The sequence below is a fragment of the Apis cerana genome, linkage group LG14 (genome assembly GCF_029169275.1).
Source record: "Apis cerana isolate GH-2021 linkage group LG14, AcerK_1.0, whole genome shotgun sequence".
Taxonomy (NCBI): Eukaryota; Metazoa; Arthropoda; class Insecta; order Hymenoptera; family Apidae; genus Apis; species Apis cerana.
This window is the reverse complement of record NC_083865.1, coordinates 2950950-2967042: the sequence shown is the minus strand read 5'-3', so window position 1 is coordinate 2967042 and position 16093 is coordinate 2950950. Positions and strand designations below refer to the sequence as shown.

The 16093-nt window shown below is 17.0% G+C and overlaps 4 protein-coding genes across 11 annotated transcripts; 2 read left to right on the top strand and 2 right to left on the bottom strand.

The window, feature by feature from the left end:
* Positions 1-1917: 1917 nt before the first annotated feature.
* Positions 1918-3891, bottom strand: LOC133667329 (uncharacterized). The gene is made up of 3 exons (XM_062085244.1): positions 3756-3891; positions 3141-3291; positions 1918-2261 (listed from the first exon to the last, which is right to left on the bottom strand). Exons 1-3 carry the CDS (start codon positions 3853-3855, stop codon positions 2054-2056), a joined length of 459 nt encoding a protein of 152 aa, XP_061941228.1. The 5' UTR covers positions 3856-3891; the 3' UTR covers positions 1918-2053.
* On the top strand, positions 3866-11135 carry LOC108004473 (MICOS complex subunit MIC25). 6 transcript variants are annotated; one of them, XM_062085240.1, is made up of 4 exons: positions 6586-6724; positions 6808-7000; positions 7631-8139; positions 10865-11135. In XM_062085240.1, the coding sequence occupies exons 3-4, from the start codon at positions 7740-7742 to the stop codon at positions 11035-11037; spliced, it is 573 nt and encodes a 190-aa protein (XP_061941224.1). In that variant the 5' UTR covers positions 6586-6724; positions 6808-7000; positions 7631-7739; the 3' UTR covers positions 11038-11135. The 6 variants fall into 6 exon arrangements, with proteins under 6 accessions (XP_061941225.1, XP_016922906.1, XP_061941224.1 ...); XM_062085241.1 differs by lacking the exons at positions 6586-6724; positions 6808-7000 and adding an exon at positions 3866-3999; XM_017067417.3 differs by lacking the exons at positions 6586-6724; positions 6808-7000 and adding an exon at positions 6420-6555.
* LOC108004471 (B-cell receptor-associated protein 31-like) lies at positions 4540-7201 on the bottom strand. Of its 3 annotated transcripts, none has more exons than XM_062085237.1 (3): positions 6886-7201; positions 5305-5601; positions 4540-5220 (listed from the first exon to the last, which is right to left on the bottom strand). In XM_062085237.1, exons 2-3 carry the CDS (start codon positions 5570-5572, stop codon positions 4796-4798), a joined length of 693 nt encoding a protein of 230 aa, XP_061941221.1. In that variant the 5' UTR covers positions 5573-5601; positions 6886-7201; the 3' UTR covers positions 4540-4795. The 3 variants fall into 3 exon arrangements, with proteins under 3 accessions (XP_061941221.1, XP_061941222.1, XP_016922903.1); XM_062085238.1 differs by lacking the exon at positions 6886-7201 and adding an exon at positions 6417-6547; XM_017067414.3 differs by lacking the exon at positions 6886-7201 and adding an exon at positions 6102-6242.
* Positions 11136-12206: 1071 nt separating the features above from the next.
* On the top strand, positions 12207-15704 carry LOC108004413 (B-cell receptor-associated protein 31-like). The gene is made up of 3 exons (XM_062085239.1): positions 12207-12619; positions 13430-13712; positions 13831-15704. Exons 2-3 carry the CDS (start codon positions 13445-13447, stop codon positions 14250-14252), a joined length of 690 nt encoding a protein of 229 aa, XP_061941223.1. The 5' UTR covers positions 12207-12619; positions 13430-13444; the 3' UTR covers positions 14253-15704.
* The last annotated feature ends 389 nt before the right edge of the window (positions 15705-16093 follow it).

Sequence of the window (16093 nt, the reverse complement as noted above, 5' to 3'; positions counted from 1 at the left end):
AATTAAATCTTTATCATACTTTTCAAAATCACATAATCCAAAACATTTTCAAAAAAAATAAAAAAATTAATTTGTAGCTAATAAAAAGAATTTTTTCTCCCTTTTACTATAAAATACATAATAGAATTTCAATAATTTACAGAATATATTAGTATCGATATGAAATATAAAGAATATGCTAACTAAAATAAACATGTTACTTAGAACTTACGAAGTATCAATTTATATTATTTCAATATTATCTATTTTATGATATATTATGATATATATTGCAATTAATGAATATATATTTGGAAAAATTGATGCAAAAAATTATTAAAATTATAATAATCATTGGATATTCAAAAGCGCACTTATATAGTAATTTATATACTATTGAAATTATATTATATTTAATATAATATAATTAATAAATATAATTATATTATATACTTGAAATTTAATTCTGATATGGTTCAGAACTCTTTCTTAAATTTCATTAAACAAGCAATTGACAATATGAAAAATATAAAAGAGAGAAAATTTAAAATTAAAATAAACATTTCCACAAATTTTATGATGCAGAGATAAAATCAAAAGCATATTCTCAACTATGAAAATAATTATTGAATATTTATATTATAGATCATTTCAAGCACTTACATTTGAAAAAATGAAAAAATTTTAGAATAAATACATATGAAAAAAGATGATATAAAAAGATATAAAATCAAAAAAAAATTTTATAAACGAACACGATGTAAAATTAAGAATAAAATAATTACGAAAAAAAATAGTTCTCTTTTTTCCTTACTTTCAAGAAAATTGATAAAAGTAGTATTATAGTAATTATTGAATTAGTTCGATTTCTCATCCGTTATTTGTTTTTCTCATATCTACTTATATGAATTATAATATCAGTTCACTAATTATATTATTTTTTTCTACTTTTTCCAAAAAGAAAATTTTAGTTTAATAATTGTACTAGTTTCTTTTTACGGAAAAAAATAATTTTCTTTCCATCCTACTGAGAACTCTATAGATAAATTTGATGCGAAATCATAAAGTTATTGAAAGTTATTGGAATTGCGCAGATGAATTCGATACGAAATATTATTGCTAGAAAATAAAAAAATTATAAATGAATCTCAAAACATGCTGCAAGAAAAATTAATTTTTATAGATGAATTTGAAAAATAAAAATGAAGAGATACAGACTAGGCAAGTTTGTTTGTAAATATTGAAATGCAACGAATCCGATACAAAATCATATAAAAAAATTGTCTTATAAAATCGTTCAATTATAATTATAAAAATTGCTGGTATTAAATGTTAGAGTTTAAAATAATTCGATTTAAATATATATAAATTTCAATTCAAATTTAATAATATGTATGTATAAATATAATATTCTTTATTAAAAATTTCTTTAGTGCACGTTTGATTTATTATTCTGACCTATTATTTAATTTTTTGCATTATTAATTAATTATTCCATTTTATTTTTTTTTTTTACTCATTTCAAATATTATTATATATAAATATAGAATTTAATAATATTATAATATAATTTTGATTTGACATATTATTATAATTAAATATTATTACTTGATCATAGATATTTTCTAAAAAATATTTTTTTCGATTAATCTATTAATCATATTTTAATAAATTTAATTAATTAACTTATTTTAATAAACTTAAAATATTTTATTAATCATTATCATTTTAAGCAATTTTTTTCACTATATCAACGATCAATTTTAATTTTCGAATTATATATTAATAATATTTCAATTATTAGAAATCGTTAAAAAAAAGTTAATTAACAAACTAATAATTTTTTTCTTTTTAATTTTTCATAATTGAATCTAATTGAATTCAATATACAATATTGAAATAATTATAATAAAATAACATAGAAAGTATACAATAAAATCAAGTTATTATATTTATTGTTATTTTATTATTTATTGTTATATATATATATATATATATTTTATATATAATATGATTTTATTAATTATATTTAATATAGGAAACTATTTTTTATAAATCTTAATAAATAATTTATTTATGTTAACAAATGAGAATAAAAATATATTGGATAATCTTGAAGAGATGTATAAGTAAACAACTCCATAGGTAAAGGCTCAATATATGTATCTTCTGGTAATGATTCATATATTTGTGTTCCAAATAATGTACCTACTTCCCAATATGGAAAATCTTTCATTACGTCGTCTTCTATGTTTCGCAATCGCTTCATATGTTTTAACAATCTGTAATTAAATAAAGAATCATATATATGATTTCTAAAAATGAACTAATTATAATACATATTATGTTAGAAATATTATGTGAAATACCAAAATAATATATTTTAAAATATATTTTAGAATAAAAATAATTTTAAAATTAATGTTTAGATGTTAATTGGATGATTCAAAATATTTTTAAAACTAAAACAATAGTAATAAATAAAAATAATAGTTTAATCTAATCTAATAATAGTTTAACTTTAGATAAAATTGCTTTTCAAAACACAAAAGAAATGTAACAAATAAAAATTTAACATACAGATATTTTATATGAGAATAAATATTTTTCTGAATATCAAGATATAAAAATAAAAATGTATAAATGTTATTTCTTGCTTTTAAGCATTTAAAACAATAGTTGAAAGAAAGAAAAAAATATTAAATAATCAATTATGAATTAAATATAATAATAATGATAATATTATAATATAAATATAATATATATAATATAATTAAATAATATTATATATATTAAATAATCAATCAGAATATAATACACAATTATTTATTAGATATTAAAAAAGAAAACAGTAAAAAAAGAAAAACATAAAAGTTCAATTTATAGAAATAAACTTCAAATTTCTATTCAAATTAATTCAAATTAAAGAGAAATAACAAAAAATAATTTAAAATGATTAATATATAATTTGAATTAAAATTTATATTTTAGCTTACAGAAATTTTTACAATAGAATGAAAAAATTTATAAAATTTCATTATTGAGTTATAAAAATAAAATATTAATAATAAACATAATTGAAATAGTAAATATAACAAATAATATAATTTTTATAAAATATTTTTCTAAAAACATTTTACTTACAAAACAATTATACTTACGTTCTATCTCTTTCTGCATATAAAATAGGAAGTGTAGCTAATTCTTGACTTTTTGCTTCAATAATATTTTGTCTAACTTCTTTCCAATTTTGATAGTAAAGAGGAAATCCAAATACATTAACAGCAACAAATATTCCCATACTCAAACGACCTAGAATTTTTTAATAAATAATTTATCAGCAAATCATTATTAGTCATATAATATTATTTTTTAACAAATATTAAAAAATAAATAAAAATAACTTTAATATTTATATTTTGTTAAATATTTGCCTTTTTTTCTATTAAAATCATTATTATTAGCTTTTTCCTATTCTATTATTATGTAAAAATTCATTGAAAGAATAGTATTAGAAGTTTTTCTTATAAATAATAAATTATTATAAAAAAATATATAAAATATATCACACATATGTATACGTGTATTATATATACATATTTTAAAAGAATTATTATATTATAATATAATAATATGTTATATTATACTATATTATAATATATTTTTAATAAATTAAGTGGCTTATTAATTTCAACAATTTTTACATATTATTTAAAAAACATTACATAGCATAACATGTTAGATAATGAATGATATAGATGTAGGTTAGTTTATACCTGTGAATAAAGTACGTAATTTAGTTCGTGCTATTTGAAAAGGAGCATATCCTCCTTTAGGAGGTAAATCTTGAGTAAATCCTTTTTTAGCCGTAGACATTTCTAATAATTTAAATTTTTCGACAAATAAAAAGTGACAAATTCACAAAAATAGATGCATAACTTTTATCTACTAAACGATCTCACATAATACTAAGACACTAACACCACTAGTGATTATTTTAAAAATTATTTTATATTATCAGTAAGTACTTATTTAAATAGATTTTTAATTATTTCTTTTTTTATTTATAATTCAAAATCATTATTTTGTAAATTATAAATTTATATAAATATTTATAGAATATTTATTTATAATTAATAATGAAGAAATAAAATTTCAAATTAATGATTTTAAAATTAAATTAATTTAAGTAATTTTAATTTTTTTCTAATTTTTCTTTTTTCTATTTTATTTCTATTTTATTCTTATTAATCATTTATACAATTATGATTTTTAAATTACTAATTATATTTTTTATTTAATATTTTGTTATATATATAAAATACTAATGTACTATATCATAAAATTTTAATTAATATATTTCTAAATTAAATATCCAATTAAATAATAAAAAATATATATTAAAATGTTATATTTATTTAATATAATCTAGTTTTATATATAATTTTAGATATAATTATGTTTATATATATATATAGTTAATTTGAAATTAATAATATGTAGTACAAGTAATACATTAATAATATATAGTATAGATATATGAATATTCATTAAAAATAATTTTATTATATTTTCAAAAAAATATATTTTAATATATATATCATACAAATTATATATAATCTTATAACATAGAATAATTTAAAGATAAAAGTTTAATAATTTATTTATCTTATTATCTATTGAGTACATATTATATAATATTAAACCTAATTATAACATAATATTATATAATATTAAATATGAATTGCAACAAAATTTCATATAATAAAATAATAAATGACAAAGATTAAGAGAAAAACAAAAAATTAAATATCATTTAATCACTTTTCTTATCACCGCTTGATTGAAGACACTTGCTATGTTCATCATTCAATCGATCATATTCTTTAGCAAGAGATTCAGCTTGAGATTTAATAGTTTCTTTATCTTTCTTTTCTTTTATAACTTGATCTTCTAATTCCTTATTTTTTGTTTGTAATTCTTTAATTTGATTTTTCCATTCTACTATCTCTTCATTGTGAGCTTCATTAAAGTCATTCTGTGCATTTTCTGCTTTTTGTGATAATAAATGTTTTGCTGTTGTAGTTGCAGATTGAGCTTGTCGCATAGCTGCTTCATTTTGTGCTAATAAAATAGCTTGTGCAGAAATTAAAGTAACAAGACGTCGTATAACAAGACTTAAAAACAATGCAAAACCACATATATAAAAGTTTCGTTGCGCTCTAAATAATCTCATATTACCTATATAAAATAACATAATAACATTATAATTAAATTCTTGAAATAGATAAAATATTATGTATTATATAATGAAAATGAACATACCTTGCATTTCAGTATCCAAATGATAGTCTTTATGTTCAATATTTGTAGAATATTTTCGCATTTCTCTAATAGCATCTAATAAAAACAAAACTAATATTCCAAGTAAAAGTAAAAAAAAAAACGTGCCTTGGTTAGTTAATCTTTTTAAAAATTTAGATTTAAAAAACCTTTGCCATGTTAAAGGTGAAATAATTGGTAATAATAGTAATAAAACTACTAAAATTTCAACATATAAAAATCCAGCTATTAAAGTCCATTGCAAACTCATGTTTTTTAGTTATTTTAATCTATTTTAATCTAAAAAAATCAAGAAAACATTATTATTTTATTTTTATTTTATTAAATATAATGCATAATATAAAAATCATATAATAGTAAAAATGTATAATTTAATTTTTATGTAAATATATATATATATATATAAAATATTATATATATACATAATACTGAAATTTTTTTGCTTTTAATAAAAATTATATATTTAAATAAAATTCAATAAAATTATATTTTATATTTTTATTTTTCTTTTATTTTAAATTAATAATTATATTACAATCTATCACATAATTATATTTCAAATGACTATATATAATAATAAAAAATAAAACTAAAAATAATAGAATTAAAGTTAAAAATAAATCTTATCTATTTAAAACAATTATTGCATCTATAAATAATTCAAAGTATCACAAGTAATATTTATACATTTATTATTATATATTTATATATTTAATATAATAAAACAAATAAAAATAAATAAACAAATAAATTTTAATATATTTTAAAGATTAACTGACCTTTAATTGTGGATATATATCTTGATTTATATTTATGATTAGTAAAACCGAGTAATTTATACGAAGAATTGTGACAAGGACCTTTAAATTTTTTAATCAAAAAATCAATATATTGTGAATTTAGTAAACAATTAAGATTTACTTCATGTGAATTGGTGTTCATGAAATGTTAAACCATCCGCTTATTAAAGTGCGCGAGAAATTGAAAATAACTATTTTTTTTTGTGCTGTGACAGTTCTCATTATTATTCTATGAATACAATAATATTAACGTCCGTTATTAGGCAACATTCTTTTGAAAAGCAAAAAACTTACGATACTTTCAAAATGTGATAAAATTTTATTATCTAAATTTAGATCGCTAGCACTGCTTGTTATACATTTTGGGTGCTGGCGTGTTTATAGAAACAGTAGACAAGCAGTCGTCGCAATTAATACGTGTGTTATCATGGATGTACGTATATAAGCAAAATTCAATGTAATGATAATTTTTATTAATATTTCGGAAATTAATAAATATCTAAAGCCAAAAGTTTATATTACAGTCTATCTCCCCTCCCTATTACCCTTCTTAAATTTCAAGTCCATCAGTTACCAGTGCTTCGGAAATAAAGCAAATCTGCGTAATTATTTTTTATAATAAATAATTATATTATTAAGTATTTTATCATTTTTATTTAAAACTATTTAAATTATATGTTTAAAGAGAAATTAATTTTTATGTTTACAATTCATATATTTATAACAAGAAATTTTAATATTACGAAAGAAATTGTAAACTTACCTTTATGACAATTTTTTTGCCATATGATATGTGTAGAAGTTATATATTTTCTACTTTAGAATACATTTAAATATTATAGTATATAATAACATAATAGAAAAGTGATCTTTGATATGTAAGTGTAATATTTTTTATTACGTATTTAAAAACAATTATTTTTTGAAATATTTTAAATGTTTTAATCATAATAAATAAAACCTTAATTGATATTGTTTTAAAATTTTTAAATTTTCATATTATAATAACCTTATTAATTAGACTAACCTTATTAACAAAAACTTTTAGATAGTTCTTACATTGATATAGTAATCAAACAAGAATATAGAAATAAAATGATATATATATATATATATATATTTGCTGTCACATATAGTCACTAACATTAATTTTAATTCTGTTAATATTCAATTATTGAAACAAAAAAAGAATGTATAAATATTTACATATCATATATATCATTACATAAAATTTGGAAAAAGTAACAAAAAAAATTATGTTGATATTTATAAAAATTTTTTAACAATTAATAACATGAAATGTAGTTTTATTAACTATGATTGAAAAATATTGTATAAGTATATAAAAATTTAATTAATTTCTAAAAATATAATTTTATATCAATGTTAATATTATATGTGCATTATAAAATTATACTTTTGAAGTTCAAATATTAATATATTTTAAAAATATTAAACAAAGTATATTATTCATATTTTTTAGATAATATATTTTCTATATTTTTCAGGTAATTAATTTTATATTTTATTCAATGAAAAAAAAACTTGCCTTATTAAAGATAAAAATTTGAAAAACATCAGGTGTGAATTTATTAAAAACAAATTTAAACTGTTAATATGGGTTCTGGACAAAGTGCACGTAAACTTACTATAAATAATGAAGAAATAGATGTTATAGAAATATCAGAGTCTGTTGTGGAACGATTAACTCAAAAAATGAATGAAGAAAAACCTAATGTAGCAAATGAAGTAAGATCTGCTACTTTAACAGATTCTAAAAAGACTGCATCTTCACAATTATCTCAGAGTGATATACCGGTGAATGCTGGATATCCCATATATCAGCCACAATTAACTTTAACTGCTCTTCAAATACAGCAACAGAAAGAAAAAGAATTTCGAAATCAGGATAATTATTGGCAAAAACGTTTGCAGGATTTGGAACAAAAACATTCAGAAATTAATAATATTATTAATGCAGAATATAAAAAAGCTGCAGAGCAATTAAATGCCAATGGTATGTAAAAACTTATTTATTATTATTTTTTAAAATATAAGTAATTTACAAATAATTTTTTTTTCAGTTTATAATAAAGTAATTAAAACAAACTTTTTAATTTTAAATATTATAAATATTTTAATTATTATAAACTTATTCATTGAATTTTAAATTATTTTTATTGTATGTATGTGTGTCTATTTTTTAATCAAGTTTCATAATTTATTAAAATAATTTAAATTAAAAATAGAATATTTAATTATATTTAATTATATATTTAATTATAAACATTATTTTATAAATTATTAATTATAATTGTTCTGAAAAGTAAAAAAAAAAGAAATTTAAATTTCTTTATATTTTAATTCTATATAATTATATATATTTTTTAATTCTATATAATTTATTTCTATATAAAAAATTTCTATATAAAAAATTAAATTATACAAAAAAATATTTTGAAATATTAAACAGTATAAGTATAATATTTTTTATAATTATAATTATATTTAAATTATATTTTACAATTATACAAGTTTTTTAATTTCAGTTTCGTAAAGTTGATATTCTTGGTATTTTATTCATAAAGATGAAAATTGCATTTTTATACACTATACTAAAAACAGAAGAACTTAATTATTTTAAAAATATTAACAAATCAATGAAAGGATTTGAAATATATTAAAGCTATAAAATAATATATATAATGAAAATTATTGTTAAATTTTTTGAGATTTTAAATAATTGAAACAAAATCTTCTCAGGAAATAAGTCTAATGCAATAATTCAATATAATTTTTTGAGTATTTTGAGTAAAAGTAAAAAGTTTTCTCCCTTTTTTACTTTTTTCTTCGAATTTATCACTTTCTTACTTTATTATTTTCTCTGTCATTTATTATTCTAGTGTTTTGCATATCTTATATTCTATATCAGCATCATCTTCTAGATACCTAATTCATATAATTCATTTTTTTTCTTCTATCCAATATTTATTATACTTTTAGATATTCTAAAAAGTTTATACTTCCAATTGTCATGAAATTTAGAGAGAGAAAAAAGAAAGGGAAAATGGAATATTAAATCAAAAGTTTTAGCTTTAAGTTTTTATTAAGATCAGAACAAATATTAAGATAAAAATCGATAACTTGATTTTAAAATGTAATGTTCTTATAAGACAATTTCAGATAAAAAATATTCTTCGAGAGAAACAATTTCAAGATTGAAATTACAATAACTAATTTTATTTGAGATACTCTATTAGTATCTCTATTGTATTATATATTATTGACTATTTTATATTTTATGATAATCAATAATATGAAGATAGTATTAATAATACTTGTGTAGATATAGTTATGTTTATATAAACAAAATTTAATATATTATACAAAAATATATCTTTTTTAGTATTTCAAAAACTAATAAATATTTGAAGCTAAAATTTTAGATTTAGTTCCCCCTTCCCCCTCAATTTTTTCAAATTTTATGTTAATCACATAAACTTTTCAGAAATATGCTTTTCTATTTTATTGAATCTTTCTTATTTGTTATATATATACATACATATTTTTACTTCTCATTTTAAATTCTCTATTTTTAATTAATTGTATTTATCTTTAATCATTCATTCTTTTATTTAGATATTATTTTTTGTTTCATCTGTTTTTATTTTTCTTCATATTGCTAGTTTTAATTTCTTTTCTTTTTTTGCGTTTTGTTTAGTATTATATCTGGGTATACATCTATCCAAATTAGACATCATCTTATATATTTTAATTATCTTTTTCAGTTTGCTTTTTTCCTTCTACCCGTACTGTTCCATCCCATAAATCATCATGTTCCTTACAAGATAATTGAATATGATCATTCTTCTTAAATTTGTACTTAAAGTACTTTTTCCTTATGCTCCACACTTGTCTGGCTGCCAAATTTTTTTCTACCTCAGAAGATGTAAGTCTACTTCAATTTTATCCCCAGGTATACAAATTCATTTACTATTTCTAATTCTAGCTCATCTCTTTACATTACTTTTTCTTATTTAACTTTTATCTTTACTAAAAACTATATATTATTTTTAATTTCCTCATAATAAAATACTCTACAACACTTTAGCAAAAATAATTCAATAAATGTTATTGATATAATTTATGATAGAATAATCTTTATAAATTTAAATATGTAGTTTCAAATTTTTAAAAATATAAAATAAAAAATTTAAATTATAGAAAAAAATAATTCAAGAAAAATAAAAAGATTTAAATAAAAATAATTCATAAAAATAAAATTATTAATAGAATATTTAATTATTAAATGATTTTTTTAAAGATGTAGTAAGTATATATTATTATATAATTTATGAAACTTTAATGAAACAATTAAATAATTGTTTTATTAAATTGAATTAATAAAATTCAATTTATTTTAATCATAATTTTTTTATATTTTAATGTTTATAATAGCTATGTAACCAGGCATTTATTTTATTTATTTATATTTATTTATATTTATTATATAATATTTTTCATACATATGGTAACTTATATTTTATAAATGTAATAATTATTTATCAAATATACACATGCATGCATATATACATAAATTATATATGTATATATATCATTATTATTATTATTATTATTATTATTATTATTATTATTATTATTATTATTATTATTATTATTAACTTGTATTAATATTATATATTATAAAAGTTAAATTAATTTCTTTGTTATTTTTTTTACAGATAAGGATGGCATAAATGCTCAAGATACTATTCAACCATGTAAAAGCAATTCTGATAAAGTGTTCAAATGTTATCAAGATTATCCTAAAGAAATTTTAAACTGTTCTAGTTTAGTTGAAGAATTTTCTAATTGTGTAGATCAACGCCGAGCACAAGTGATTGCAGCACGTTAATGTATTTTAATATTAAATCATTGATAGTCTAACCAAATGTAATGTAAATTTAATAATAAATTTTAGTTTTTGAAAATAAATTATACGATATAATCAGATTTTGGAAAGTTATTTTTATAATGTTACTAATAATAAATATTTAAAAAAATTTAAACAATACAATATTATATTCAATCAATAAAAATAATTTAATTAAAATTAAGAAAAGAAAAAAATAAGTATGAAATATTTAAAATGTCAATAATTCTAATTTTTAATATCATAATTTATATAATTTTAATTTTAATAATTCTATTAATATTTCTATTAATAATTTTATAAAAAATTTAATATTATATTATATTAATATCAATATTATAGAATATTTCTTTTAATTGAAAATAATGGAATATTATAATTTTGTATTAACGAAATATTATTTTATGTTAAAATTTTATTAATAATCAGAAATATAATTATATTAATAATTATATATTATTATATATTACATTTGATGCACATATTGCTATAGATATAAAAATATTTATGAAATTTAATCTTGTTATGTTATTTTTTATAAGTATTTCAAAAATTAAAATTAACAATTAAACGATTATATATATATAGAAAGAGAGACAAAAACTATTTAAAAATTTATTATAAATATATATATTATATATATCTCTTTATAATATATTTAAAAATCATCAAATTTATTATATCTATAAATTAACTAAGTTTGATTTGAAATTGAATAAATTTTGTTTGAATCAATTTAGTCAACCATGTATAACAATTTAAAGAGTATGGTTTCGAAAAAAATTTCAATGAAGTTTTAAAATCTTTACAATCTGAATTTTTTTAATTTTCTCAAAATAATTATTAAGATTTATATCTTATGAAAATTATTCCAATCTTTGAAGATAAATAATGATATATATCAATATGTATAAATTATTATGCTGTCCATGCATCTCAATTACACTTCATGAATATTACACATATATATTATTGTATAACACTTTATACTTATTTATTACTATATAATATATATATATATAATTGATGAAATATGTGCTTATTTTTATAAAAATATTAAGTTTATCAAAATCAATCAATTATATCTACATTCTGTTCATTTTTTTTTTTTTACGTTTAGCAGATCTGGAAAATTTATATTTATCCCTATAAATAATTTGCTAACATTCTATAGATTATTTTTTCTATATTTTTTTGAATTGAATAAATTATAAACATTTTATTTTTCTGAAGTATATTGATAAAAAAATTTGTTAAGAAAGACAAACTTACAGAGAAGGAGTTTGTACTTTTGCCCTACATATATTTATTAGTATAGTAAATATTTAATATTTACGCCCATATTCTAATGACAAAGCAATTTTACTATATTCAATTATATGTATACAATATATATATTAGAGTCTAGATAATTCAGTAGTCATTTATATCTTATATCACATTAGATCACTATCAGTTTAGATCACATATAAAAGAGCCGGTGGAAATATACAAGTCTGTCTTACATTAATTTTAGTATTTTAGATATTAATTTCAATATTTTAGATATTAGAATTAATTGCCGGTATGTATTTTTTAATATTATTTTTACTAAAATAATATAATTTTTAAAATTAGTCAAAATAATTATAATAAAATAATTATTGCTAAATTTACTACAATCATTGCAATTTTTATCAGTTCAGTACTTTACGACTAAATATATTACAAATATTAAAATTATCAATGTATTAGTTAGATAATATTTTAATTTGAAATATTTAGTTAAAATATCTAATAATTAAAATATAGGTTAGTTTAGATTTTGAATTCAAAATAATTTTGATTATAAATATTATTTCTAATATATATACTATATTCAAAGATATTCAGAATAATTTTATTCAGAATAGATAATGTTTATTCTTTCAAATTTTATTATTTATTATTAGAGTTTGAAAATAATTTTTATTAAAATAATTATTTAAAATAAAAAATTAAAGTTAAATAGTTATTAATATTTTATCAAAATAATAAAATAGAGATTATATTTCAAAATATTTCATTAAAATCAATAGAACTTTTATTAAAAAATTTCATTGTTACATAAAAAAATTTCAGTATTGCATTATGTTATAAATTTGATCATTAAACTTTTATTCACATTAAAAAATATATAAAATTGCTATAATATTTTTTTATAAATAGATTTTAATCAAATTATTCAATAATATTTATTAAAATTAAAAAATAAAAAATCAATATTTAATTTAATACTTAATATTCATATTCTATTAAATTAGTTCAAGTTTTATTCATTATAAATATTCGTATTTATTTTTGTAATTTTATCTTTTTTCATATTTATAGTAATTTTTTCTTGGAATTTTTTTAGATGTGTTTATAAATAATGAGTTTGCAGTGGACTTTAGTTGCTGCATTTCTTTATATTGAAATTGCAGTAGTATTATTATTGGTTTTGCCAATAATTTCTGCACCAAGATGGCAAAAATTTTTTAAATCTAAATTTTTAAAAAGATTAAGTAACCAAGCATCAATTTATTTTTTAATTTTAATTGGAATCTTAGTTTTGTTTTTATTAGATGCCATTAGAGAAATACGAAAATATTCTATGATTGATGAGCATAAAGAGCATCATTTAGATGCTGAAATGCAAGGTATATATTTTTTTTTTATTATAATATTATATCTATTATCATATATATTAAAAATATAATATATTTTATCTATTTCAAGAATTTAATTATAATGTTATTATGTTATTTTATATTTTAGGTAACATGAGATTATTCAGAGCAGAACGGAATTTTTATATATCTGGTTTTGCATTATTTTTATGTCTTGTTATACAACGGCTTGTGATTTTAATTTCTAAACAAGCTACTTTATTAGCACAAAATGAAGCAGCTATACGACAAGCACAATCTGCAACTACAACAGCAAAACAATTATTGTCACAAAAAACAGAAAGTACACAGAATGATTTAAATGAAGTTCACAATGAAGAGATAGCAGAATGGAAAAATCAAATTAAAGATTTACGAACAAAAAATAAAGAATTGGAAGATCAGCTTATAAAAGAAAAAAAAGATAAAGAAGCTATAAAATCTCAAGCTGAATCTCTTGCTAAAGAATATGATCGGCTAAATGATGAATATAATAATCTTCAATCAAATGGTGATAAGAAAAGTGATTAAATATTTTATTTTATTATTTTTCTATTTTTAATTATATTTTTCAATTTTAAATTTTATTATTAAATTTTGAGATATATAACTTTTATTGTAGGGGAAAATAATTATTTTAAATTATTACATATACATATACATGGAAAATTCTAACTCAAAATAGTTTTAAAAAATTGAAATAATTTTGAAGTATATTATTATGATTCTAAAAGTTCAAAATTTATTATATATTGTTTATAATATATATATTATTTATATTAAATATTGTATTAATTTATGTTACATAAATATATATTGATACGCTTGTATATTGATATTGTACAATATTTGATATAAGTGATATTTATATTATAAGTTATAATATATAATTATTGTCAATTCTTTTTATGAATTATAAGTTGATATTATATCTATTTAAAATTTATTTTTTCAATTACTATATAGAAAAAAATATTTATTCCTAAAAAGTTTTTAAAAAGAGGTTTATTTTTTTTTTTTTGTTAATTATTTAGTTCTTATTATATAAAATTTCTTATTAGTGAGTTATTTTAGCGAGTGGGTTAGCGACTGGTAGCCAAAAGCTTGAATTTGAAAAAATCACTAATTGAAAAACTATTATAAATATTATAAGTAACAATTAAAAATATATGTGTCTATATATAATATCAACAATTTTAGAATATTCCATGTTTTAAATTTTTCAGATAAAAAAGAAAATTTATTATTTAAAATTTGGTTGTTAGTGGTGGATTTAGTAGCTTTAAAACTGATAATCATGAAAGATTATTATACATGCTGATTATAAATTAATATAGTTTTTATTATTTTTAAAAAATATTGAAAAAAATATGTTGTTGTAAAATTATACAAAACTTTGTGCAAAAAGAAATATCTTTAATATTTTCTAATATAAAAATTATTTTTATATTAGATAAACATAACATTTATATTTATATTTTTGAACTTATTAGTAGAATAATTTTTTTTTAAACATAAAAAAAAACTATTCTAAAAATATATTATTAAAAATTAAATAATATGGCATTATTATGTAAAGCTAAAAATATTATAAATTAACAATATAATAATAAAATAAAAAGCATTATTAAGAATATATAAGAAGAAAATACAAAACAAGAAATATTAGTAATATTAATATTGCAAAGATAATTCATGAAAAAAAAAATTGCTTAATATATCAATTGTTTGTAAAAAATATAATTAGTATTTTTAAAAATTTTATTTTTTTTATGTTCTAATATATATTTTTTATTCTAATATATAATATAATGTTTTTGTATCTATTATTCTTTTGTTATCTATTATTCTTTTTATGTTATTATATTTAAATTATATGCAGTCTTATTTCATATGCATATTTATTATATTTCATATTTTATTTAACATTATATTTTTTTGATTTTATATTAAAAAAATATATATAAAATTAATTGAATTCTATATTTTGTCTGTTTCTTTAAAATCCCAAAAATTATATTGCTTTATTAGAAAATTTTTTTAAATCCACCACTTGATAATTCATAAGAACAAGAAGAAAACATGAAAATCTAAGTGAAAAAGAAAAAGAATGACAAAAGTATAACAATTAAATAAATCAAAATTAAGTTTAATAGAAAGAAAGAAAAATAACAAATTTTTACAAGAATTGATCGAAAATAAAACAAATAAGGGAAAATCATCTTTGATAAATAATAATATAAGAAGTTAATTTTTTATTATTTTTTTAATCAACAATTTTTTATTACATTTTTATTACTTTTTTAATCAACAGAATTAAAATAAATATAATCAATAAATATGAATTAAAATATACAAAAAAATATTTATAT